At 43.0% G+C, this 26,997-nt stretch overlaps 1 protein-coding gene across 1 annotated transcript; it reads left to right on the top strand.

Annotated features, from left to right (window-relative positions):
* Window positions 1-19,726: 19,726 nt before the first annotated feature.
* Window positions 19,727-21,883, top strand: Tmsb4x (thymosin beta 4 X-linked). The gene is made up of 3 exons (XM_004663711.2): window positions 19,727-19,883; window positions 20,913-21,026; window positions 21,444-21,883. The coding sequence occupies exons 2-3, from the start codon at window positions 20,927-20,929 to the stop codon at window positions 21,476-21,478; spliced, it is 135 nt and encodes a 44-aa protein (XP_004663768.1). The 5' UTR covers window positions 19,727-19,883; window positions 20,913-20,926; the 3' UTR covers window positions 21,479-21,883.
* The last annotated feature ends 5,114 nt before the right edge of the window (window positions 21,884-26,997 follow it).

Below are 26,997 nucleotides of genomic sequence, written 5' to 3'. Positions count from 1 at the left end.
TTAGAAGCCGGGAGAGGGGTGCAGGTCAGAGAAGGAGTCCTAGGGGGCAGTGTGGAGCAGAGCAAGGGCCCCTTCTAGCCAGTTGTAAGAGCCACCTTCCAGAAGCCTAATCATGGAGGCTCACAGAGTAGGAACAGGGAAGTGGGCTAAGGCATGGGAGAGGCAAGTGCAAATGAGTATGGCCTGTACTTTAGGAATATAGAGATTAGGGGAGAAGAGAAAAAGATTGAACATACCTGCTGGCCTGCCCTTGTTTGGAAGGACATCAGGACTGTTCTGGGTTTTTTAATTGTGTGTGTGTGTGTGTGTGTGTGTATGTTGCATTAGTGGTCAGGTGGAGATCAAAGGACAACTTCAGGTGCTGGTTCTCCGCCTTCCACCTTGCTTGCAATCAGCTACTCATAAGCTTCCAGGGATTACAGATGTGTCCTCTTGAGTCTGGCTTTATGTGAGCTCCGGGGATCCAAACTCCAGTCCTCACATTTGTAGGGCAAGCATTTTATCCACTGACTCATTTCCCCAGGCTGCCAGGCTTGTCTTGGGATATGGTCTATCGCATACAGACTATGCCTTTGAGCACACAGCAACCACAGTCCTACCTTTCAGGAAGTAAACCCAATTGAGGAAGTTAAAAACCATGAACCAGGGCTGGAACTGTGGCTTAGCGGTTAAGGCACTTGCCTGTGAAGCCTAAGAACTCTGTTTTGAATCGCCAGGTCCCATGTAGCTAGACGCAATGTGTTACAAGCATGCAATATCACACATGCACACAAGGGAGAGCACACATCTGGAATTTGTTCCCAGTGGCTGAAAGGCCCTGGCACATCCATTCTCTCTCTCTCTCTCTCTCTCTCTCTCTCTCTCTCTCTCTCTCTCTGTCTGTCTCTCATGCTCTCTCAAAAATAATAATAATAGGGGCTGGAGAGATTGTTTGGTGGTTAAGGCACTTGTTGCAAAGCCAAAGGATCTTGGTTCAATTCCCCAGAACCCATGGAAGCCAGACACACAAGGTGGCACATGCATCTGGAGTTCATTTGCAGTGGCTGGAGACACTGGCACACCCATTCTCTCTCTCTCTCCCTCCCTCCCTCCCTCCCTCTTCCTCTCTCTCAAATAAGTAAAATAAAATAATTATTTATATAAATATGTAAATAACAATAATAAAAACAAACCAATTGAACTTCCTAAAAAGAACAGAAGCTATTGGCCATAATCTCAGCCATTTCTCAATTTGTTTTTCTCCCAAATATTCCCTTTGAATTTTTAGAGGGAGAATCAATTCTCTACTTCTGTTTCTTGCATATAATTATGTCACAAAATAATAACAACATTTGGAAAATCTGGAGGAAACAAACAGTGTAATTAAACAAAACAAAGTCAGAAAGAAAATTAATTTTCCAAATAGCTCCAAGATTTTTCACTCAAACTAAGTTGGAGGCAGGAATATAAGACCTCTCAATCCTAACTGCTAGAATTCAAGTCCCAACTTCCATTCAGCAGCATGACTTTGGATAGGTCAGGTAGCCCAGTTTCCTTCCATGCAACCTCAATCACTGTGTCACTCTCTTCTGAAGATTAACTAAGAAATGCTTCCACTAGCTATCAGCACCCAGTAAATAAACTGTACATGTCCCCTGGGTTTTCTACAGTGACAGTTAAGATCACACATAGGTATCAAAAATTACACTATCATCATTACTATATATTACCATGTATCTGTTCTCAAAATTGATTGATGGCATCATGGACCACATGTGTCTTATCCTTATGTCTACCCAGAAGCCTAGAAAGATGTAGCTAAGGATGATTTTGAACTTATGATCTTCCTGCCTTTACCTCTAAAGTACTAGGATTATAAGCATGTGCCAACATGCTTAGTTTATAATAATGTGATGGGAATTGAGTCCAGGAGTTTATGCATACTAGGGAAGCACTTTAGCAAATGAACTATATTCCCAGCCCTGAAAGAAGGGCCCATACATGGGCTTTCTATGCCACATACACAACTGGCAAACAGGATCCCAAGCAGATGGGAAACTTGAAGACAGAGGGAAGGGAGAAGCAGACTCCTATCTGTACCTGTTTTTGAAGAGAAGCTCTCAAGATGCACAAGACTTCCCACCCTTAATAACTCAAAATTGAGTATCATTTATTCTGGGCTGAAGTTGCGGGTTGCTGGAGACACAAGCAGACAGATATAAGACCTGGGCCACTGGGCCATCGTTGAGGAGATCCAGGTCTGGCTGGAGAGAAGACAAGACACACAGCGGAAACAAATAGAATAGCTGTGACCACAGAAGACTTTCCAAGGTACAGGGGTGTGGCGACTGCATCCTGCCTCGGAGTGTCACTGCTTGACACCACCAGCATTGACAACATGTAAAGCACAAGCCTCTAAAATGGCAGAGAGCTGGGGAACTTTCTGGGGTGATGGAAATATTCTGTATCTCCATTGGGATGGTGATATGTGGGCACACATGGTTTCCAACTCTCATTGAGCATGCACTTAAAATGAATGCTTTTTATTTTGTGTCAATAAACCTCAATCATATTGACCATAAGTGTTCATAAAGAAAAGGGAAGCCGGGCGTGGTGGCTCACGCCTTTAATCCCAGCACTCGGGAGGCAGAGGTAGGAGGATCGCCGTGAGTTCAAGGCCACCCTGAGACTACAGAGTTAATTCCAGGTCAGGTCAGCCTGGATCAGAGTGAGACCCTACCTCAAAAAAAAAAAAAAAAAAAAAAAAAAGAAAAAAAAGAAAGAAAAAAGAAAAGGGAAGATGCTGTCTTGTTAGAGCTGTCCTTGGAATATAGCAGTCTTGGAACATAGGAATTTTCTGCTAAATGAGACCATGGAGGATTCAGGAAGTCTGAAGCTGTACATTTCCCCAGGAGCCACTGGGCATCACTCCTGGTTCTGAACTCTGCCTTTGGGTGACAATGTGAATACCACAGGCTCAGCACTAAGCATGAAGCTTGATTGGTGGAATGCTTGCCTATCAGGCATGAAGCCCTGGGGTTGATCCCCAGGGCTGTGTAGAGATGATGTGGTGGCATATGCCTGTAATTCCAGCACTCGGGTGGTGGAGTCAGGAGGATCAGAAGTTCGAGGTCATCCTCAGCTACATAGTGAGTTGGAAGACAGCCTGAGCTACATGAAGCCTCTTTTTCTTTTTCTTTCTTTTTTTTTTAAAGGATACTTCAGGCTTATCTTGTGAAAACACAGGCTGCTGGCTGCACTGGCTCTGGCTTCTTTATCAAATAGGTGGCTTCCAATTTCTCTTGAAGCTTGTGACCCACAAATCTGCTTTGTATAGGCCATCTCTTCTAGTGTTTCTTCTACACACCTTTCATTCTATTTCTTTCCCTCTCTTTCTCACTACACTTTCCTCCCTCTCCCACTCTTCTCCTTCTTCTCCTTTCCACCTTTCTAGCTGGGTCAGGACTGATAGGAACTAACTGCTGAAAGGAGAGCTTAGGATCATGAGATTTGAGTGTGTGTGTGTGTATGTGTGTGTGCCTGTGTGTGTATTTGGGTAAATCTGCGTAGATAAACTACTAAGTAGCAATGAAATCTGAAAATGAATCTAAGTTTTCCCTTACAGGGTAGGATTGCCACACATATTATAGGATGGTCCACTCACAATTTCAGCTAAACAAGATAATTGTTCAATATAAGTCTGTTGTAACTACTGCATTTGATATACTACAAAATTACTGGCTATTTCTTTGGAATTTCACTATAAAGTGGATCTCTTACATGTTTATATTAGTTAAGTGTGAACATTCCTCTATCAGGGTATGATGGGAATGGTGGGAAAGGGAAGAGAACCTACCATTTCTTTAAGCCTGACCTGGCACTCTCAGGGAATCAAAGCACATTCTATGTGGCAGAGGCACAGACATAAGAGGTGGCCCACCATCAAGAACGCCTATTCTGGGGTTGGAGAGGTGGCTTAGCGGTTAAGGCACATGTCTGCGAAGCCTAAGGACCCCGTTTCAATTCTCCAAGTCCCCCACATAAGCCACACGCATATGGTGGCGCATCTGGAGTTCATTTGCAGTGGCTAGAGGCCCTCACATGCCTATTCTCTCCCTCCCCCCCCACCTCTCTACCTCTCTCTGTCTCTAATAAATAAGATAATAAAAAATATTTTTTTTTTAGAAAAGAACACCTATCCTAATAGGGTTTGAGAAGACAAGGCCCCAACAGGTGGTAACAGCTGGGACCAAGCTTATACTATTTTCTTTCTTCAGAAGCATCAGAATCGATGCCAACAACCCAGGACAATGTTGACTGTCCAGCAAGTATATGAGCCTTCTCTGCTCTGCTTCTGCAGAATAACCCATAATTCATGTGGCAAATAGGCTGTGGACAAATGTGACAAGAGCATCAAGGCTAAGAATATATATGCTCTACCTCCTCAACCCCTTGGGAGTCTTTTTCATAGTTCTTACTCTCCAGTCACAAGGGGCAGGGAAGGAGGAGTACCCCTGGATTATAGGTCAGAGGCGGGGAAGAATGGTGTCTGTCCCCCTTATCCTGAGGACTCCTATATATTTCCAGAGTTACTCTATCCACTACTCACTTGCGTCCCTCCTCAAAGCACCCCACTTCAGCACCACGTTGGCATTTCACTCAAGGGAGACCTAGGAGAAGTCGGTGGAAAGTTACTTCCACATAAACGGTTGGCTGCTAGATGATGAAACCCTAGGAAACCACAGCTCCTCCCCTGTAGGGGCACCAGGCCAGAAAGCCACCCTGTTGAGAGCTTGGAACCTACTTCTTGCCTTGCTGTGCACTTCACATCTCCACATACAGGCGGGATGCCCGCTACCTAGACACATCCTTATGTGCTTGGGGGGAGGGTTGGCAAGAATAAACTAGAAGAAGAAAACCAATTTAAAAAAAGTAACAAACCAGAGCCCCTGTAAATATGCTTCCAGCTTCACCCTAGGTTCTACATAAATAAACTGCACACATGGGTATTTAAAACACACACACACACACACACACACACACACACACACACACACACACACACTCACACCTCTATGATCATGGTAGCAGGTTCTGTACCTCACTAAAACTGCAAAACAGCTCACCAAAATGTAAATAAAGACTTGCTCATATTTTACAGGAAACTGTTCAAGGAGTAGCTGCTGAAATTAGGTTGATTTTAACAGCGTCTGGCTGGTGTGCCATGATATATTCTAGAAGAAAAGACTACTGCACAGTGGTCTATGGTTCGCTGTTTTTTTTTTTTTTTTAAAGCTTCGTAGCCATACACTTGGCAATTCCTGTCCACCTTCCCCTTTAAGAACACGAGCTCCTCCACTTGCAAATAAGCAGGAAGTCCCCTTCCTTGGGTTGAGCATCTGGTGGTGTCTTTCACTTCCTTCCAAAGGTGTTTCTTACTAAAGAAACCCCAAACCCAGGTCACATTCTGTTTCTTTCAAAAGCTTACCCAATTGTCTTTGGGTTGGTTTTGTGTCACATTTTTTGAACACAAAAAAATAAAAAAAGTAATATTTTTGAAATATCTAAAAATGAAGGTGAAATGTAAAAAGTAATACAATTAATAGAAAAGTATTAAGTGTTTCTGGTACATATGTAAGTTTTGTAAGTAAAGTCTCCATTCTCTTTCACCAGAGGCAGGCTGTGAATATTTGTTTAAATTCCCTTGTGGAAACTGTCTCTATACATCTGACCTTTTTACTTTATGTGGGTACTAGGGAATCCAGCCCAGGCCAACCCAGGCAGTAGTTCTTTTTTTTCTTTTTCTTTTTCTTTTTTTTGCTTGTTTGTTTTCGTTTTTATTTATTTGTTTGCTAGGGTCTCAGTTTAGCCTAGGCTGACCTCAAATTCATTATGTTGTCTAAGGGTGTCCTTGAACTCACAGTGATCTTCCTACCTCCGTGGCCTGAGTGTTAGGATTAAAGTCATGCACCACCACGCCCAGCTCAGGCAGTAGGTTTTGCAAGCAAATGCCTTTAACCACTAAGCAATCTCCCCAGCTCCCAATGTACTTATTTTAAATCCATGTATATATTTGATACATGTATATGCTGTTTCAACTTAGTCAATGGCTGATTAAATTTTTATAGTAGCAAAGATCTTACCATCTCCTTCTTTGCTTCCCCATGCTTAATGGGGGAAATGAAAATAAAATGCTGAAAAATAAAATTTGAAACTGATCTTGTAGGGTTGGTGCTACTAGTGAAGTGACTTTGTGCATGTCACTACTTTGAGCCATAAACATGTGACATGGAATGTTCATCATAGCAACCTGACAAGCTTACTACGAGAATTCAGAAGCACTGGCAGTGTCTGGAGAAATGGGTCAGCAGTTAAAGAAGCTGCTTGCTGTCAAAGCCTGCCAACCCAGGTTCAATTCACCAGTACCCACAAAAAGACAGGTGCACAAAGTGGCACATGCATCTGGAGTTTGCTTGCAGTGGCAAGAGGCCCTGAAGTTCCCATACTCACTCTCTCTTTCTCCGCTATCTCTCTCTCTCTGTCAGATTACTAAATAAATAAGTAAACATACAAATGCATAAAACACTGGCTCTGTGGCTAGTCTTCATAGACAGTTCTCCTTCAACCCACTTCTCCTAGCAAGGAAAGTGGAAAGTTGAGCTTCCTTAGCTAAAACAGACATTTACAAACATTGCAGGCTCCAGGTTATTGGATGACTCTTTGAAGCTCTAAACCTATAAACACAGATTTTCCTTTGGGAAAGCCAAGCATGGTGATGTACACCTTTAATTCCAGCAATAGGGAGGTTGAGGTAAAAGGATCACCATGAGCTTGAGGCCAACCTAAGGCCACAGAGTGAGTTCTAGGTTATTCTGGGTCACAATGGGACACTACATCAGGGGAAAAATATTTTTATTTGGGAAGCAATACTGAAGGGGGTCAGATCCTTGCCATGGAACTTCTGGGTCCCTCATTCCCATGCAGAATCTCACACACAGCATCTCTCATACAGTATTTCTTCCAGAAAGAAAATGCACACATTCAATCACAAGGAAACATTAGCCAACCTGAAATCAAAAGAAACTCCACCCAATAGTTGGCCTTCAGTCAAAATATTAGTGTCATGCAAAACCAAGAGTGTCTAAGGAAGTTCTAAATTAAAAGACACTAATGGAATGTGACAACTGAATGTGATCCTGGAGTGGTATTTGGACCAGAAAAGAATTGTTGGAAGGATGTTATGAGGCTAATAGACAAAATTTGCACCAAGTCTGTAGATAGTTGTATTATAGCAGAGTGACATTTCCAGGTACTGATAATTGTACCTTGGCTGTGTTGGACACTTGTTGTTAATAAATGCTAGTCAATGCATACCTAGGGGGGTGGTAAAAGGTGTGATATTCACAACTTATTCTCAAATGATTTAGAAAAAGTGCATAGACTGGGCGTTTTGGCACACGCCTTTAATCCCAACATTCCAGAGACAAAGGTAGGAGGATCACCATGAGTTTGAGGCCAACCTTAGACTACATAGTGAATTCCAGGTCAACCTTGGCTAGAGTGAAATCCTACCTCAAAAAAATAAAAGTAAAAATAAAAAAAATAAATTAAATTAAAAATGAAAAGGTGCATGGCGGTCAATAAAGTAATTCATGAAGCCAATGTGGTCAACTATTAACAATTGGTCAACTCAGGCAATGAGTACATTGCTATTAATCATTCTTGCAGCATCTCTGGAACTATGAAATTTTATAAATATGAACATTTTTACACATTCTGGTGACGCCAACCATGATGCATGCTGTAAACTAAATAATAAACTAAAATACCTCTAATTAATAAAGAAAGCAAAAACATTGAAGTTTCAGGAATTGAAGGCAAAAAATAAAATAATAAAATAAAATAAAACAAGCAGCAGCTCTCAATGGACAGGAAGTACTTTTTTCCCTTCCATTCTTTCTTTCCCACTTTCATGTATTTCCCCTTCCTTGCAGTTTTAGCATTCTTGCTCATAGAATAATAATTCAGTTTGTTTTCTTCAAATTCCTCTGAGTACAAATCTCTTGCATCTAACTGATTAATGCCCAGTAGATGCCATGCAATGATATGCAACCAATTCAATTCCCAAATGGCTCTTGTTTCATCTGCAAATGGAAGCCATAGAAAGCTAGATCCTGTAGGATCCTCTCCAAGCCTTTGGGAGAGGTACTGTAAAGAAAAAAAGAAAGAAGAGAGAAAGATATTCATTGACATGCTTTCCAACATATCTACCTACGTTCGAATAGAAAATCAGATGTCTTGCGTTGGGCTGGGAAGATGGCACAGTTGGCAAAGCACTTACCATACAAATATGAAGACCTGAGTTCAAATCCTCAGACCACATAAAATGTCAGGCATCATGGTGTATGCCTGTAAACACAGCGGTGCAGGAGAGAAGACGAGAGGGTCTCCATGACTTGTTTGCTAGCTCATCTGCTGAATTTGTGAGGTCTGGGTCCAACGAGAGATCCTATCTCAGAAAACAAGGTCCAGAGCAATAGCAATAGAGGAAGACACCTAAAGTTGATCTCTGGCCTCCACACACAGGCGAACATGCAAATATATGTGACCACATGCATGTGAACGTGCATACATGCAATCACAGCAATCACACATGCACATGCACAAAAACAGTCTAATGTCCCATCTGAGCTAACAGTCTTCTACCTCAAATCCAGTTCCTCCCACCCCACTCAGTGGATGGCAACACCATTTTCCTAGCTGTACACACCAACATCTTTGGTATCATTCTTGACTCCAATTTTAAATATATCATTTTTATTTTTTTAAATTTATACATTTATTTATTCATTTATTTGAGAGAGACTGAGAATGGGCACACCAGGGCCTCCAGCCACTGCAAACCAACTCCAGATTCATGCACCCCTTGTACAGCTAGCTTACGTGGGTCCTGGAGAGCCGAATCGGGATCCTTTGGCTTTGCAGGCAAATGCCTTAACTGCTAAGCCATCTCTCCAGCCCATATATTTTATTTTTCTTTATTAGTTTGAGAGAGAAAGAGGCAGAGGGAGAGAGAGAATGGGTACACTCCAGATTCATGCACCACCTTATGCATTTGGCTTACATAAGTCCTTGGAGAATTGAACTGAGGTCCTTAGACTTTGCAATCAGATGCTTTAACCAAAGCCATCTCTCCAGCCTATTGATTCCACTTTCTCTCCCTCTCCATAGCCTATTGAGCACACCCTTTTGGCCCTACCTTCAAAATACCACACACATATACATGCAACAAATGAATAACAAGTGTGATATACTTCAAGATGTCTCAGTGCATTCATGACTACTCCTCTGTCCTATCCCAAGGCAGTCTGCTTCCTCTTACTCTCCAAAGCAGTTTCCTTGCTTCCAGTTTTTTTTCACAACAAACAGCTCTTGCAAATCTAAATCAGCCCCTGGGCCTTCTCTGTTTGCATACTTCCAATGGCTTGCTACTTCACAGGGAAAGGGAAGGCCACTATTCTTAAACGATTAGCATCACATGTCCCACACTTGCATGAGGTAATTTCACCTCTTTGACCTCATGTATTACACTGCTTTGGGTCATTGTGGCTCTCCTTGTGTAAGCTGTGATGGACTTTATATGTGGCTATGATCCCCACTCAAGGCCTTGGAATTGCTGTGGCCTTTCCCCCAGCATAATGTCCATCCCCAACATCTACTCACTTCCTCATTCCTGTGAATCTTTCTTCAGATGGCACTCGATTGCTTTTTTTTTTTTATGTTTTCAATATCAAGCATATATTCCCTCCCATGGAGTGGGACTCTATTCTGATTAGGGCAGTTGGTTTCTCCTATAACAGACATGCCACTATTACACCCATTGGCTCATTTGTCTTGGCTGGCCAAACTTAAGGCTTGCCGTGTCCACTGTTGAGTATCTCCACTGATGACTTCTGTCTCTCCCATGGAACTTCATGCAGTGTAGCTTTTTCCAGCTTTCTGTCAGCTGGTTTACACATACGATGTTTTCAGCTCAGCTCCAGCAGGATTTCTCAGGGATCTTGGAGCACAAATATATGGAATCTTCAGCAATAGGGTCTTACCATCTATTCCTGGTGGGAAACCAGGGGCCTCAGCAATGGCCTGTAATGTTTGGGGGGCATCAGGGACCTCCCTGGCCAAAAACTCACTGGAAGGTATCCCATCCCTGGCACTAGAAATTTTCTAGTAATAATCTATGGCTTCTGGGTGCACCATTGTCCAAAAAAGTAGTTTCCATATGACTTATCATACCCTCTTAGATTTTTATTGTTCCCCCCCACCACCTTTCTGTTACTCAGTCTCTTCACCTGACCTCATGGAGCTAACCTGGACCACCTTTCCTACACAGATGCCCTCTCTATCACCTTCCCACATTCATCCATCCATATTCAGCTTCATTTATACCACACCTTTTATACAGTTTATGTGTGTGTGTGTTATGTGTGGGTGTCTGTATACATGTTCATACGTGTGTAAGTAGGCATGTATGTGGGAGTGCACATGGAGGCCAGAGTTCAATCGCTCTCTACCTTATCGTTTGAGACAGGGTCTCCCACTGAACCTAGAGCTCACCAATATAGCTACACTAGCCAGCCAGTGTGTCCCAAGGATTCCCTGTTTCCACCTCCCCAGCCCCGGATGTACAGGAATGTGACACCATGACCAGCATTTTATATGGGTTCTAGCGATGCTAACCCAGAGAGTTACCCACTGAGCAATCTCTCTCTGTTCCTGTAGAATAGAAACTTATTAATAACAGATGTTTTGTTTTCTGAGATATTCCCAGCTCCTAGAATGTTGCTTACCACAAATTAGTAGCTCAATAAATATAGGTTGAACAAATGAAGGTTAGTTTAAAAATTAAGAACCAGTTATGCCCATGTACTCTTAAAGTCCCCAAATCTTGGTGAGACTGAGGCAGGAAGATTACAAACTTGAGGCCAACCTGAGCTAAAACAAGGCTCTGTCTTTTAAAACATGAATTAAGCTGGGTGTGGTGGCACACGCCTTTAATCTCAGCACTCAGGAGACAGATATACAAGGATCACCATGAGTTTGAAGCAACCCTGAGACTACATGAGACTACATAGTGAATTCCAGGTCAGCCTGGACTATAGCAAGACCCTACCTCAGGGGGGGAAAAAAAAAACTGATTTAAGGGCTGGAGAGATGGCTATGTGGTTAAGGTTCTTGCCTGCAAAGCCCAACAACCCAAGTTTGATCCCCCAGTACCCACTTAAAGCCAGATGTACAAATTGGTACATGCATCCAGAGTCTGTTTGCAGTGGATAGAGGCCCTGGCATGCCCATTATCACTGTCTCTCTTCTCTCTTTCTCTCTCTCTCCCTATCTATCTCATTCTCTTTCTCTGCTTGCAAATAAATAAATAAATAAATATTTTAAATGAACTTAAAATGCTCTTGTCTCTTAACTTGTTTGGTTGAGTTTCCACTACAAAACACTGATACCAATATCCAGCCCCTTTATCTGCTTCAGGTCATTTTAAGGATCAAATAACACAAAAATGACAAAATGTTTTGATCAAGTTCACAAATGCTAGAGGAGTGAGTAGTATTACATAAAGCATTACTAACCTCCAAATACAACTTACAAGCAAGCTTTTCTCCCCAGCCCCCCCATTATTGTCCAGTTTGGTAGTTTATAGGAACTGCTATCCACACTCTCATAGGCAAGCTGCTGATACAGAGTTAGAATTTAAGCCATGCATAGCGCCATGCAGGGACTGTAGGTTCTAAGAAAGGTGTGTTCCCTTAATGGCCATGCTGTACACTAATCAATCCCCATGCATATATGTAAGTCAAGAGTTACAGGCTTCCCATGGATAGGAAAAGATAATAACATGGCAGAAAAATGAGAAAAGAACTGGTGTATGCACCTCACAAAGCCCTTGAGAAAGGTGGTGACTTTAAATTTAAAGGCACAGACACGCAGGTTAAAGCTTTGCAGGAAGTGAACAAGCTGAGCTAGCCATCGTGTGTGTACAGCATACAGCCAGATTGTTCCACCAGCACAGAGAAGGGGGATTCAAGGTGAGGAGCCCCAAAATCTTCCAAGAAGGCTGACAGTATGAATTGCAAATTTAGTAGGAAATAACCCCAAAACCTCCAAAAGGAACCATTAGAGGTCATACAGGCAAGTTCCTTTGACATGGAGGTCAAGAGACAAGTAATTTCTGGGTGTGTGGGATCTGTAAGCCTGTCATCCAACTGGAAAGGCCCTCAGACCCATGCCCATATCCCCTCCAAGGTGTCCTGGGGATGAAGAAAATATCTAACACAATGTAACTCCTTACAGGGACAGCCAAGTCAGGGAGTGTTTGGACCTCAGTGTGCTTTCCAATACATTTTACTCTATTTTTCCTAAACAAAACTATTTTTTACATTTTTAAAAATTTCTTTTTTTTTTACTTTTATTTATTTATTTGAGAGCGAGCGAGAGAGAGAGAGAGAGAGAGAGAGAGAGAGAGAGAGAATGGGCACGCTAGGGCCTCTAGCCACTGCAAACGGACTCCAGATGCATGTGCCACCTTGGGCATCTGAAGGTCCTGGGGATCCGAGCCTTGAACAGGGGTCCTTATGCTTCACAGGCAAGCACTTAACCACTAAGCCATCACCCCAGCCCTTAATTTTTTTTTTGTTATTTTGTTTGTTGATTTCTTATTTATTTATTTATTTGAGAACAACATACAGACAAAGAGGCAGATAGATGAGATAGAGAGAATGGGCACACCAGGGCCTCCAGGCATTGCAAACGAACTCCAGACACATATGCTCCCTTGTGCATCTGGCTAACGTGGGTCCTGGGGAACCGAGCCTCAAACCGGGGTCCTTAGGCTTCACAGGCAAACACTTAACCGCTAAGCCATCTCTCCAGCCCTTTGTCGATTGATTGTGTGTGTGTGTGTGTGTGTGTGTGTGTGTGTGTGTGTTTGTGTGTGTGTGTAGGTCATTCGACCACTTGACTTGTTCCTTGCCTTCCTCTTGTCTCTTTGTTCACTGCTCCACTTGAGGGGCTTCTGGGAATTCCTCCTGCGATTACAGAAGCCCTCCACAGTTTCCAGATTTTACATGGGGTCTGGGATGTGCACTCTTGGGTCCTCAGAGTTGCGAGGCACACACTGAGCAACCTGGCAGACCTCCTAAATAATTCTTAGGAAAATTGCCACTCTTTTCTCAAGTAAACCAGGATGAAAGGAGGCTCCTACACCCGGGCAGCACTAGTGGCCATGGTCACAGTGGGCACTGTAAACAGTGGAAGGGGCAAATACTAGATCCAACAGAAGCCAGCATCACTTGGTGACCCACTGGAACTGCAGCTCTCAGAGGGGAGGACTGGTTTTATAGAACACAGAGGGCTGCACTGTTCAACAGCAAAGTCTGTGACATTTGTTGAAAACCATGAGCAATTTCAACATGGCAGCCGCAGAGCATTAGGCCAAGCATTGGGCCTTCCTTTGCGAGTGTGGGGTCCCGTGCAACTGACCCATGTGAGGCAGGCGTATTGGCATAGTCAGCCAAGAAGGATGGTCTTGATGTACCTCAAACTTCCCCTCAAATCTGAAGAAGCTATGGACTGCATTGCGTTTTTCTCACCATCAAGTCACTAAGCACCTTCTGCTGCTCATGTGGGAATTATATTTCCTACAAAAGCTTTGACAGGGTAGGGGATGTAGCTCAGTAGTAGAGAGTTTGCCTAACATGTGAGAAGCCCTGAGTCTGATCCATGGCACAAAGGGGAGGACACAAAACCAAGCTTTAACAGCTATGGAAGTACATTAAAACATATGAACACATATTATTAGCTAATGTTAATTCTGTTTCACAATAGAATAAAAAGCATCTAATTTTTTTAACGTGGAAAGCTACTGAGTATAATTCCTTCCCTTTCAATATATTATTTAACTGCTTTTTAACACCATAAAGTATAGGAATAAGAACTGGGGAAAATTAATTTAAAGTGGGAAACTAACAGTGTTCAGGATACAAAAGCTCCTTTCTTGCAAGTGCCCTGGTTATGTGGGAGGAGGTAAGAAGCAGACTGGGTTGTTGTATTGTGATAATTTGAAGCTTGGAACATGTAAATATTTAATGCATATGATATGTGATTATAGTATCTATTTTGGATGGGACAAGGTTGAAACAGGGTCCTGTGCATGCCAGGTTGACCTCCAGTTCTGTGTAGCTGAGAATGACGTGGGACTACTGATCTCCTAGCCTCTGCCTCCCTAGTGCTGGGATCTTAGGTGTGGGCCATCATGCTTGGCTTACACTGTATATTTTAAAATGGTAGGTATTTGATTTTTGTGTTTTCGATGTTGGTTGAATCCAGGGTTTTGTGTATGCTACGTACATATTCTATCAATGAGCTACACCATGACTCTATGTTAAAGCCTTAGTGGACTGAGGTGATGACTCTATTGATAATGTGCTTGCTATGTAAGCATAAGGACCCGGGTTTAGAACTCCAGCACCCACAGAAAAGCTGGGCATGTTGGGGTGCCTGTAATTCCAGTGTTGAGGGGTCAGAGACAGGTGTATCCTCAGCTAGTCAAGTCAAATCATTGAGCTTTACATTCAGTGAGAGACCTCTCTCTGTCTCTCTCCCTCTCCCTTACACACACAACTCTCTCTCTCTCTCTGTCTGTCTCTCTCTCTCTCACACATGCACACACACACTCACACACACACACACACAAATAAGTTGGAAAACCATGGAAGAAGATACCCAAGTGCCTAAGGTTAACTCCTGGTTTCCACATGTACGCGTGTGCACAACTGTACACACTATATGTGTCCACATGAATACACACATATGTATGCATAATACACACAGGGCTTAATGATGTTAAGCTGGAGGATTTGTAAAGTAGAAATATACCTTTATTCCTCTTTAAACCATAGAACAGTCTGGAGACCATATTTTTCTAGAAAAAAAAATGTAGGGTTTAAATAAATCTACTTCCAAAACAGCTGGCCTGAGTTCCATTTCTGCCACTGCATTTCACTGTGTCATTTTGGTCCAGCAGGTTACTTAATCTCTGTAGGACTCCTTCATATGCTAGGTGAGGGAAATTACAGGGCCTCAGTCACAAGTTGTGAGAGAGACGTCGGGGAGAGCTCCCCAGTGTATTGCACTCACTCAGAAAATACTTGCTCTCATCACTGCTAGTATCAGGGCCACGCTGGCAAGCACAGTTGTTCTATAGCCTGGCCTCTGTCTGCCTCTGCGTCTCAATATCATTTCCTGTCACTTTCCTTCTCCTTTGGCCTCGGCAAGCCTGAACTCCCCATGGCCTGCCCCCTGCATGACTCGGATATTCTCTGCCTTTGAAATGGTTCCCCTGGCTGTTTGGAGGCTGAGTAACCACTTGGAGGGGATGTTGCAGAGGCAAACTCAATGCACAGAATGAAACTGGATCTAAGATTGCATCAGATCAATAAAACAAAGAGAACAATTAAAAGCACCATGTTTGCTCCACATTTTCAAGGGTCTTCTTGGTCTCCCGAGCCTCCTGGGTTTCCTCTACTCTTTTTTCTAACACTCGCAGGGGGAGTCCTTTGTTCCATTGTACTGAGCAACAACTTGGAGCTGCCATGTGTGCGAATCCAGGAGAAGGATCTCTTTCAGTGAACTCCAAGGCAGAGTGGGCCTCGAAGGAATGATGGAGACTGAGATCTAGAGAAAGTCCCTTAAATTCTAGGAGCCTCAGTTGCTTTTGTAGTAGTAAAAGGAGATTCGTATCCACTGCATAGGATGAAAATTGAATTAAATCCTATATCAAAGGGCTTTACTGAGGAACAAAATCAAGCTAAGGAGGACTGAAAATCTCTTTCCTTCCATTCTTTTTTTCTTCTCTCGGTCACCAAGAGACCTGGGGCTCTTCTTTAAGGATTTAGATTCCCATGGGTGGAAGGGGGGTGGGGGTGTTCAGCTGCAGGGGAGAGTATGAAAGACAGATGACAGATGGAAATTGTAGGGTTCTCTGGGGAACAGGTGGTAGGTGGCTCTGAACCCAGACAAAGCAAAAAAATGCTAGCTGGGAGCCTGGCTACCATCCCTGTCCTTTTGTGCCCCCCTATTGTCCCCTTTTGCTAAGTTTTCTGAACAAAATTAAATAGGTTCAAAAATAATAGAACCCATTTTCATGGCTCTAGGCTTCAGTAGCTGTTTCCTCATCATTGGGAATAGCCACAACTCTGGCCAGGGTCCACTCTGGAAAGGAAAACCAAACACAATGTCCCCTCACACCTCTTCCTGGTTCCATGGAGCACAGGCTTGGACAGAGGCCATCTTGTTGGCACATTTCTAACTGGGCATCATAGCCTGTAAGCTGAGGGAGGCAAGATAGTTGCTACATGGATTCTTTGCTCACCATTCAATGCAGAATCCTGAAGTCAAAGGCCAGAGGGCCCAGTACAGGTAGAGTGACCAAGGGTCTTTCCTAAGTCATTCCTTTGCCTAGCCATGGCTTTGTCTTTTCAATTAGGATTGAAAACTGCTACCCTAATGGCTGTGTGTCCAGCATATGCTAATCCACTTGTAATGCTAGCTTCCCTGAAGCAGTAATTATCCTTGACATCTGGAACATTAATACCAAGTAGATTCAAATGTCTGAAAACGAATATACAGTGGATAGAATCACAAGTTCAGGACCTGAATTCAAATAGCTTCTTTATTTTAAAAAAGTCGGTTGGATATTCACAGTCCAATTGTGAGTTATTGAGCAAATACTATCTACCAGGTATCATGTGAGTTGGTCCCTCTCAACTTCTTTCTGGTAAATCTCAGGCACAGGCTTGAAGTGATAAACCAAAGAATTTATGTGGTCCCAAGTACAAGTGATAAAAAGCAGCCTCAACACTCCATATGCAAACTTCTCCTTATGGAGAGATGGTGGCCTTTAAAGAAGAGAATGAATCCAAAGTTCCTAGTTCAGTGCCAGACACAACCAAAGCAACTTATTTGTTTTAATTTATTTTATTATTATTTTTTTTTTTTGTGTGTGTGTGTGAGACAAGGTCTCAGGTAGCACAGGCTGGCTTTAAATTCCCTATGTAGGCGAACCTGCCCTTGATTGCCTGATCCTCCTACCACTACCTCCCAAGTGCTGTGGTTACAATAGTATACCACCACACCCAGTTTATGTGGTGATGGAGAGCAAACCTAGGGTTTTGTGCATGGTAGGCATGCACTCTCGCAACTGAGCTACATCCCCAGATGGGAAGTGATCTTTATTTTCTATAAAACTACAAAAGCTCTCACTTTATTAGTAACTTATCAACAAAATAACATGTAATAATATCTGTATATTAATTATATAGAAATAATTCACAACAAAGTAGATGAACTTATTTTTATTTTATAAGAAAAGCAATACCCAAAACATGTGCAACATTTTTTAACTGCAAACATTAGAACATTTATTATTTTATTTTCTTGTCTACTCTTCATTCTAAATAACAGCAGGACAAAGAATTTTCTAAGTCATGCAATAGGCCCAAGCGCTTAATCCTCTCACAACTCTGATGGGTATGTATTAAAGTTGGCCCACTTTACAGATGACAAGAAAAATATTAACTAACATGATCAGGAGCACACCATTTTGGCTGTTGTTGCTGCATGGGTCTTTGTGTTTGCATGTGTGTGGTCACTTGCACATGTATGTATATGTTTGTGTGCATGCACAGCTGTGTGGAGGCTAGAGGTCTATGTCAAGTGTCTTTTTCTATCACTCTCCATCCTTTTTATTTGTTTATTTTTTGAAATAGGGTCTCTCACTGAACCTGGTGCTCACCAAGTTGACAAGACTAACTAGCAAGTGATCCTCTTGTATCTGCCTCCCAAGAGCTGGAATTACAGGCTCACACCACCACATCCCTGCTTTTCTAAGAAAGCCGGGGTCAAACTCGGGTCCTCATATTGCACAGCAAACTGTTCATTGGCTGAGCCATCTCCCAGGCCCACAATTTTTAAGACTATTCTTTTCATTTGCATTTCCTTTTCACTGCATCACACTTCCCTTTCCATTTTCCCATCCAGTTGGTAAGTCAAGGCCAATGACAGAACTTTGGCAACTAGCCTCTGTCTGGGACTACCCACCTGCTCTCTTTGCATGAATAACTACTAAGCCTGCCTGTTGCCAAAGTAGAAAACTACAGATGTTTACAGATCTCCCTCTTCCATCTCCTTTGGCAATATAGCTTCTATAAGGGCTAACCTTTCCTAAGACAAGAAAGCAGGAAGGAAATGGCAGTCATCATGTGACAAGGGGAGGAAAGAGGGATTTTTCACAGCAGCTGAGTGAGGGTAAATGGAATCGAAGGACCCACAGGAATGGTGTCGGTTTAGTTGCAGCTGCCAGCAGAAAAGGCTAAAAATTGCACCCTGTGAGATCCTTCCTGTGTTTCAACAATGCAGTGGATTCCCCAGCAAGTCAACATGGGGAGGGGATGTGTTACCAGAGAAGTGACATTTGGTGCATGCTTAAATAGGTCCAGAGCCCTATTCTGAGGGCATTAACTGGGGAACTAGACTGGTCACCTGCTCCTGCCTCCCTCCCCCTACCTTCTTCCTCCCTAGGAAAAGGGAAGTCAAGTCCCTGAAGAAATGCGGAAGTCCTAGATTCTCCAGCAGTAGCATTTAAGGATCCCTAGAATACTTGATCCCCAGTGAGACAAAGCCTCTGCCATTGAAAACAAGACAAAACCAAAAAACTGATTAGCAAAGGGTTTCTAAAAACATTTCTCCAGGACTGAAAAGGAGAAGGGGTATTTTACATAGGGCTTAGCATCTCAGAAATAATCACAAGGAGGCCTCCAAAAAATAAAATAAAATAAAATAAAATAAAATGAAATAAACAATTGGTGCTCACAGACTCAGGTGCCATTTTTAACACTCCTCTTTCCTACCTGAGCCTTGCAGATCTACAGATGCACTGATGAAAATGTTCCCTTCCAAACTGAGTTCGGTTTTTGATTTTAATCTTCAGCTCTTAGAGATAATGAGATTGCAATCTTTGGAAATCAACCTAGGTATCATTAGCAGTCACTTAGGATTCCAGAAAGTAAGAAACAGAAAAGTGAAGACTCGCTTCATTGTCAGGCAGCAAGTCGATAGCTGAACTTATTTATTTTTAAGAGGGGGGAGACACTGTATGCTAAAAACTCCAAATTACCTTTCACCTAGCCAGTAGGAGTTACTTGACTTGCATGCTCATATAAATGATAGAAAGAAAACTACAGATGCTATAGTGATGAAACTTATTCTTTAAAAATCGCTTAGGGATTTTTACTTCCCTCACAAATCGAGAGGAAGGACAAGTGCGAAAGACAAAGAGGGCCGGGTGTGGCTGAGTCACAGGAATCAGCCCCCAGTTCCTAGGCCCTGGGATGGGGGACAACCGCGCCCTACCTTGGGATGTCAGCAGCAGACAAAGCCAGTTTCACAGTAAAGGAATGCAGATCCCCCTAGGTACCACTGGGCCCTTAGGTATTACGCATTGATTCTAAAGGGCAGATTTGGGCTGCTGTTGCAAAAGTTCATTGTAATAAAATAAACATCAAAGGGGGAAAACATTTTTAAGGCGCTTGTTCATTTTATTTTTCCTGCATCACTGTGGTTAGGGGAGCCTCGTGGACATGGGAGAATGTCTCCCCCCAAGGCTTGTAAGGCCTCAAAACGCCGTTCCGGAGAAGTGGCGCGAAGGAGTTAAGCGGGACTGCGGGTGACATCACCTCATTTACATAGGAGCGCCAATATAACGGCGCTTGCCGAGGCCCTCCCAACATTCGGCGGCAGCCACTACGCAGATCGGACTCTTCTTGCTCACGCACCTCGCTCGGGTGAGCCCCGGGGCCCCTTCCTTCTATCCTCGCTCCCCTTCCCGCCGTTTGCGGGCGCTCGCCCCTCATCATCTGCATCCCGGCTAGGCATCCCTAAAGCCGAGCCCGAGTGGTCTTCCCTGGCAAGGTGGCAATGGAGATTTGGGGATGCTAAACTCTTCCAAATGCTGTGTAATAGGACGGGGAACTTGATCTTTCAAACACACAAAATCGGGCGTTTTGCCGCAGAGTTTCGAGGGGCCTTTCCCCGCCACATTTTCTCTAAGAGGCATTCCCCAGTTGCCTGGAGACTGTAATTAATCAGAAACAGAAAGATCCTTTGTTCAAAAGCGTCCTCACCGGAGCCCAGGGCTCAGTAGCTCAGCATTCGCCCTAGCGTCTAATGGCTTCGGGGGCTCTATCTGTGCAAGCTTAATGTGGCTGGACTGAAGCATGAAAATTGTGAAGTCCTTGCACAGGAATGTGTGCAAAGGCGGCCGAGTTGCCTCTGCATGCAGATCAGGGTTGATGTGTGGGGTGTGGGGAGGCAGCTTTGTGTGCCGCCGGCTGCATTGTTGAGCTAGGGAGAGAAGAGGAAGCGGGTAGGGCGGTGGTCCCAGGCTGCCGGCTGGCGGCAGCCGCCTGCCTTTGTGCATCCGTTGGGGTGGGAGCACGCCTAGAAAATGCAGATACATTTTGCAACCTTGGCTGCTTTTAAAGAGTTTTTCCTCGTTTTGTTTTTAGTCCCCTTAAGCTGAAAGTAGCTTAGTTTTCCTCCGCGCGTTCAATTCAGCTCCTTAAGGATCAATTTTGTTTGTGAGGAGACACCTTGAGAGATATACCCCCTGTCTTTGATTTCTCACCTAACCTCCCTTTTTATCTTTTATTCTTGTAGAAAGGCTAAGGTCTTTAGCCCAGAATGTAGGAGGACAAGGGAGGCGGTTGGGTTTCAGGCTGGAACCTTGAAAAAGAGAGAAGCGCCCTTCGGAGCCCGGAGAGGCGAGGGTGGGTGTCTCTTTCTCACCCTTCCTCTTGGCTTTGTACCTGCAGCACCCTCCGCAACCATGTCTGACAAACCCGATATGGCTGAGATCGAGAAATTCGATAAGTCGAAATTGAAGAAGACAGAAACGCAAGAGAAAAACCCTCTGCCTTCAAAAGAAAGTAAGCTGCGTCCCACCACCCATCTTCCCAACGGGCTGGGCGGGAGCGGGTGGGAGGAAGGGAGGGGCAGCGGGGAGATCGGGGGTGCGGGGGAGGAGCCGACAGTTTGACGGTGATGAATGTGGTTTGCAAAGGTTAATTAAAAACTGTTTTGCAGCCAACAAACACGGTACTTCAACAGGGATTTGATAATGGAATATTGAATATGCTAACTTATATGCAAATTCATTTATTAGATATTTCTATTGAAGATGAATATTTTATTTCACTGTGGACTACTTATATACATTTATGGAATTTTTATGATACGAAAACATCTAAAATGAACATATTGTCTTCTTATTCTCGGTTCTACTGTATGCTCTAAAGCCTCAATTTTTTTTTCTTTCTTTTTGTTCTTCCCCCGCCCCATTGCAGCCATCGAACAGGAGAAGCAAGCCGGCGAATCGTAATGAGGCGAGCACCGCCAATATGCACTGTACATTCCACAAGCATTGCCTTCTTATTTTACTTCTTTTAGCTGTTTAACTTTGTTAGATGCAAAGTGGTTGGATCAAGTTTAAATGACTGTGCTGCCCCTTTCCCATCAAAGAATCCAGAACTACTGACAAAGCCGAGCCTGCCTCTCCCATCTGCCAGGCTGGCTGGCTGGGAAGGAAAAGAACGTGCATATTGGTGAAGGAAAAAACTGGGTGGGAGGTGGTGAGATCTAGAGTAAAATCCAGGATGGTCCAAGGTATCCTGCGGGCTGTAAAATGCAGTTTAATCAGAGTGCCATTTTTTTTTTTTGTTCAAATGATTTTAATTATTGGAATGCACAATTTTTTTAATATGCAAATAAAAAGTTTTAAAACCTGGCTGGTGTGTCTCTTTGGTGTTTGGAAGGCATCATATAACGGATGATTAAATGTTTTGCAAAGGGGCTTTCCTGCCTCGTGGTCTGACTGGAACCTACAAGTAACAGACAAGCTGCCTCACAGCATAGCACAGGCTTTTACCAGGTATGTGAAATAAGCTGGACTATGCCAAGTAATTGAGAGATCATCGTAGGCTGTTTAGGTTCTTAGGGTAACACGAAAGCCTTAATAAAAAAAAAAATATATTTGCAAGCTGAATGTGGTGACACTCCTGTAGTATCCATTCTTGGGAGGAGGACTGAGGCAAGAAGATAACTAGCCTGGGCTGCCTACTTTCAATGTGAAACTAAGGGATTTGATAAGTGAACAGTGAATTTAATTCACATCTGCCAAGAAACCTAAAGGTGGTGAATTAGGACATATTTATATTAAGCATCAAAATGAACTTAGCCAATTACTAGCATTAAGCAAATAGAATTTAAGCAGTCCTGTTAGGTTAAATGACTAAAGATTTTAATACGTGCTTCAGAAAGGAATTCAGGACTTCTCTTGCCTTATCAAACAGTTAGTTTCCAATTGGAGTTTAAGATTTAAAACCACATTGTATAAAATGATATACAGTTACCATTGATGACTGATTCGAAGTTAGTGTAACAACAAACATTTGGATGAAAGGACACAGTCGGATGGGTGAAATTTGGGCTTTAAGTTTAAAGCCAGCAGAAATCACTTGGCGGATCTGCAAATTTTTCCGGGACTCCACAATTCCTTAATCATCTGAACTCCACATTTTAATTGGTGGGTGCAACAAATCCCTTGTTTCAGCCAGGCCAAGACATGCAGGAGGGAAGAAGGCAAGCCAATAATTGTCTAAGGGTAAAGGAACACCCTTACAGCGTCTCACTTCTTTACGGAAGGGTGCAAGATGATTTTCCATTTTTAAACACCTATTTTATTAATCAAAACACAACAATGTTTAAGAATGGCAGTTCATCTCCTATCTCTGCAAAGTTAAAATGTGTAAGGCAAATGTCCAAAGGGAACTTTTCCCCTAGCAACTGGCTTATGAAAATACCAGGTTAGACAGGGAAGGGGAGGGTAAATTGTTGATCATTACTAAACCGGTTGATTTCCTTTACTCAACATTTCCTTTGAGAAATGCACCGGAAACCACGGACCTGTGGTTTAGACAATGGGGGAGACCACCAGCTAGGAACCTTGATCTGTGTGCAGGGACAGGATGTCTGGGTATTGCAGATCTGCATAGCCACTGCTTGCCCAGTGACCATAGAAAGGAGACAGGACAAGGGAGCATGGGCCATGTAAGAGGTAGTGGCCCTCTAGCCTTGCAATTTCTTTTTTGACCTACAAGACTGGATATAGGCCCTATGAAAATGCCAGAGAAACCAGACTAACAGAAGTTTTTGCTATGGGCATTTTCCCCCCAAACAATGTAAAGATTAAACATTTTGAGAAAATAACATAATTCCTAGGTTCTTTAGTTTCAAAACCGAGCATGAAGGGGAAGGAATAATTCAGGAGATAGATGTTCCCTTTCTATCTTGGAAAAACAAAGCTAAATCATGGTGGGGGGGGGCGGGGGGCGGAGAAAAAAAGCAGAATCAGAAATCTAGAGCTAGGAATTAGAATCAACTGGTAGAGGTAGAGTGCTTCCTTAGCATGCAGGGATCCCTGGGTTCAATTCACAGAACCACTAAACTGAGGTGAGTGGTGGGACATGCCGTGTGATCCCAACACTTGGGAGGCGGAGGCAGGTGGATCAGGAATTCAAAGTCATCCTCAGCTAGTTTAAAGACAGCTTGGGATATAGAAGACCCTATCTCAAAATGATATATAATAAAATAATAAAAATCTAGACATGACTGAATATTGGCTCCTTGGTGCGAGAGAGGAGCCAAAGTGAGAAGCTGCTGCCTATGGTGGTTTGAACACATAAACTTCGGTGTTCTGAATGCTAGGTCTGCAGCTGATGGCAGTTTAGGAATGAATGCCTCGCCTCGTGGAGGCAGTGTATTGTTGGGGGCAGGTCTATGGGTACTATAGCCAGCTTCCTCTTACCAGTGTTGGGCACACTCTCTTGTTGCTGTTGTTCACCTGACATTGGCCAGGAGTTGATGTTCACCCTCTGCTTGCACCATGCTTTTCCCCTGCCATCATGGAGCTTCCCCTCGAGTTTGTAAGCCAAAATAAACCCCCTTTTTGTCCCCCCACAAGCTTCTCTTGGTCGAGTATTTTCTGCCAGCACTGTGAACCTGACTGCAACACTGTCCACCTCACATGCTGGTGGAGTTGGAGTTACCTTGTTGTACAGGGAAATTTGCGACTTATTATTATTAATTATTATTTTTGTTTGATGGAGCATTCTTTAATGGCTCCAAGAATAAATTATCCCAAGACTGGGGTCCTATTTATGAATTGGGATGGGAATTATGGGTATTTGTGCTTCTCTTTCCGCTCTATGCTCCTACTGTCAGAGCGCTGGGAGTTTCCAGCATTCTTCAGAGATAGAAAAGACACAGTAAATTTATCACTACAATGAGTGATTGTTCCAAGTGGAGACCCTCAACACCAGGTCTGTGTCTCTTCTCACCAGTAAGAAACATAACAAAGGACCTTAAGCAATGCAGGTAAAATTGGCCTGATGGTGCACACTTGTAATGTCAATACCTAGTAAATGAGGCCAGCCTGGGCTACCTAGAAAGACTTTTTCTTTTTTAAAGAGCCTGGTTTGGTGGCTCACACCTTTAATCCCAGTGCTTGGAAGGCAGAGGTAGAAGGTTCGCCATGAGTTTGTGGCCACCCTGAGACTACATAGTGAATTCCAGGTTAGCCTGGTCTAGAGTGAGACCCTAACTCAAAAAAAAAAAAAAAAAAAGAAAAGAAAAGAAAAAGATGGATGGGTTGAGGAAGTGGTAGATGAAGATGAATAAAACAAAACTGGAGAAAATATGAGGCCCAGTAAGAGACCCTTGGGGCATAGCTATCTTCATTTTCAAATATCACCAATTTTGCAACTCATAGCTACATATTCCAATCTTCCAATGACGGAATTTTAAAGTTATTTTATTCTCTCAGAAGCACAACCCAGGTTTTTGGCTGTGTGTACAAAGACTGAGCATGTATGGGGGTGTAGGGTGTGTGGGCAGGCATGCAGTCTTGTGTGCAGAACCTTGCAGCTCCACCAGGCCTCTGAAGCACTTATAATCAGAGCTAGATTTTTGATTCCTTTAGATGCATGGGGAATATCTATTTATTTCCACCAAAGAAATATTGAATTCCTCAAGACAAAACAGTAAATATGTTTTTTAATATTTCTAAACTCATGGAGCCAATTTTATTTCATCCTTTCCAGAAAAAAATATCTGAAGTTTGGAAACTATATTGCAGCCACTAAAAAAAAAACCCAAAAACTATTGAGCCTTTCTTAGCTCAAGAATGTAAACTTGGAGAGATGGCTTAGCGGTTAAGCGCTTGCCTGTGAAGCCTAAGGACCCCGGTTCGAGGCTCGGTTCCCCAGGTCCCACGTTAGCCAGATGTACAAGGGGGTGCACGCGTCTGGAGTTCGTTTGCAGAGGCTGGAAGCCCTGGCGCGCCCATTCTCTCTCTCTCCCTCTATCTGTCTTTCTCTCTGTGTCTGTTGCTCTCAAATAAATAAATAAATAAAAATTAAAAAAAAAATTTAAAAAAAAGAATGTAAACTTAATTCAATAATGTGGAAAGCACTGAATGCTTCCTTTACCCCAGTAGCCTTCACTGGCCTAGCAAATAAATAAGAAAAGCACCTTCCTCACATCTCCCCAAAATGACCATTTTCAGATTACACTTTCTTCTTTTTTAAAATTGTATTGTCATAAGTGGCTCACACTGCAATCTAAGAATTAAGCATACCATTTGGAATTCAACTGTATTTTATTCACACTTAGCAAGAAAGTGTTAAACTTAAGGTCCAGATGTCAAAAGAGGTAAGCTGAGAAGAACGTGCTTCTAAGGAGGCAGGAGAGGTATCTCAGCAGTTAAAGCACTTTGTCTGTAAAGCCTAACAACCTCAGTTTGATTCTCCACTACCCACATAGAAACAGATGCACAAAAGTGGCACATGCATCTAGAATTTGTTTGCAGCAGCTGCAGGTCCTGGTGTGCTTTGTCTGTCTTTCTTCTCTGTATCTCTCTCTGATTGTAAATAAATAACTATATTCATATATAGATTTATATTGTTCTTGGACACTTGCAAGGTCTTTTATCTCTTTAGGCACATTATTTTGCTAGGATATTCACAACCCTTGCCTTCTGAGACTGTTGTGGGCAGAATTAAGCATGCTACATTCATTGGGTACATAAGTGTATACACTCCATGTCCAATGCCATGTATACTAATGGAAACATATCAGAGCATAAGTAAACATAAATAAAATTATTTATTTATGTGTATTCACATATGAGCAAGTGTGAGAGTGCAGACATGCCACAGTGTGTGGAGGTCACAGGGCAAACTTCTCGTGAGTTCTCTCCTTTCACTTCCTTTGAGGCAGAGTGCCATGTTGTGCATTACTGTTTTCAGATGGCCAGATGGCCCCTGGGCTTTTTCCTAATTCTTCTGCCTGCCTCCTTTCTAGCCCATTGGCATGGCTGGGATTATAGATGCCTGACAGCGTGGCTGACTTTTAAACATATTTGATTTAATTAATTAATTAATTTGAGAGTGAGAGGCAGAACAAGGCAGATAGATGATAGATAGATAGAGATAGATAGATAGATAGATAGATAGATAGATAGATAGATAGATAGATAGGGAATGGGCATACCAGGGCCTCAGGCCACTGCAAATGAATTATAGACCCATGTGCCAACTTGTGCATCTAGTTTACATGGATACTGGAGAAATTGTACCTGGGCTCTTAGGCTTTTCAGGCCAGCACTTTAACCATCTCCCCAGCTCATGGCTGGCTTTTTATGTAGGGCCTGGAGTTCCAAACTTGAGTAGTCAAACTACTAAAGTACTAGAGCGTCTTCCCAGACCTCCTTGCCAATTTCTATAATGATTACAGTTTCTTCTATATCCTCCAGCATTGCACTATTAGTTTTAATTGTGTAAG

The sequence above is a fragment of the Jaculus jaculus genome, chromosome X (genome assembly GCF_020740685.1).
Source record: "Jaculus jaculus isolate mJacJac1 chromosome X, mJacJac1.mat.Y.cur, whole genome shotgun sequence".
NCBI classification, from domain to species: domain Eukaryota; kingdom Metazoa; phylum Chordata; class Mammalia; order Rodentia; family Dipodidae; genus Jaculus; species Jaculus jaculus.
The sequence above is the reverse complement of the archived record's forward strand: the minus strand, read 5'-3'. Positions and strand labels throughout refer to the sequence as shown.

Coding starts and splice junctions, on each gene's coding strand:
- Tmsb4x (XM_004663711.2), top strand. CDS start 20,927: ATGTCTGACAAACCCGATATGGCTGAGATCGAGAAATTCGATAAGTCG. Junction 21,027..21,443: donor CCCTCTGCCTTCAAAAGAAA/GTAAGCTGCGTC, acceptor GCCCCATTGCAG/CCATCGAACAGGAGAAGCAA.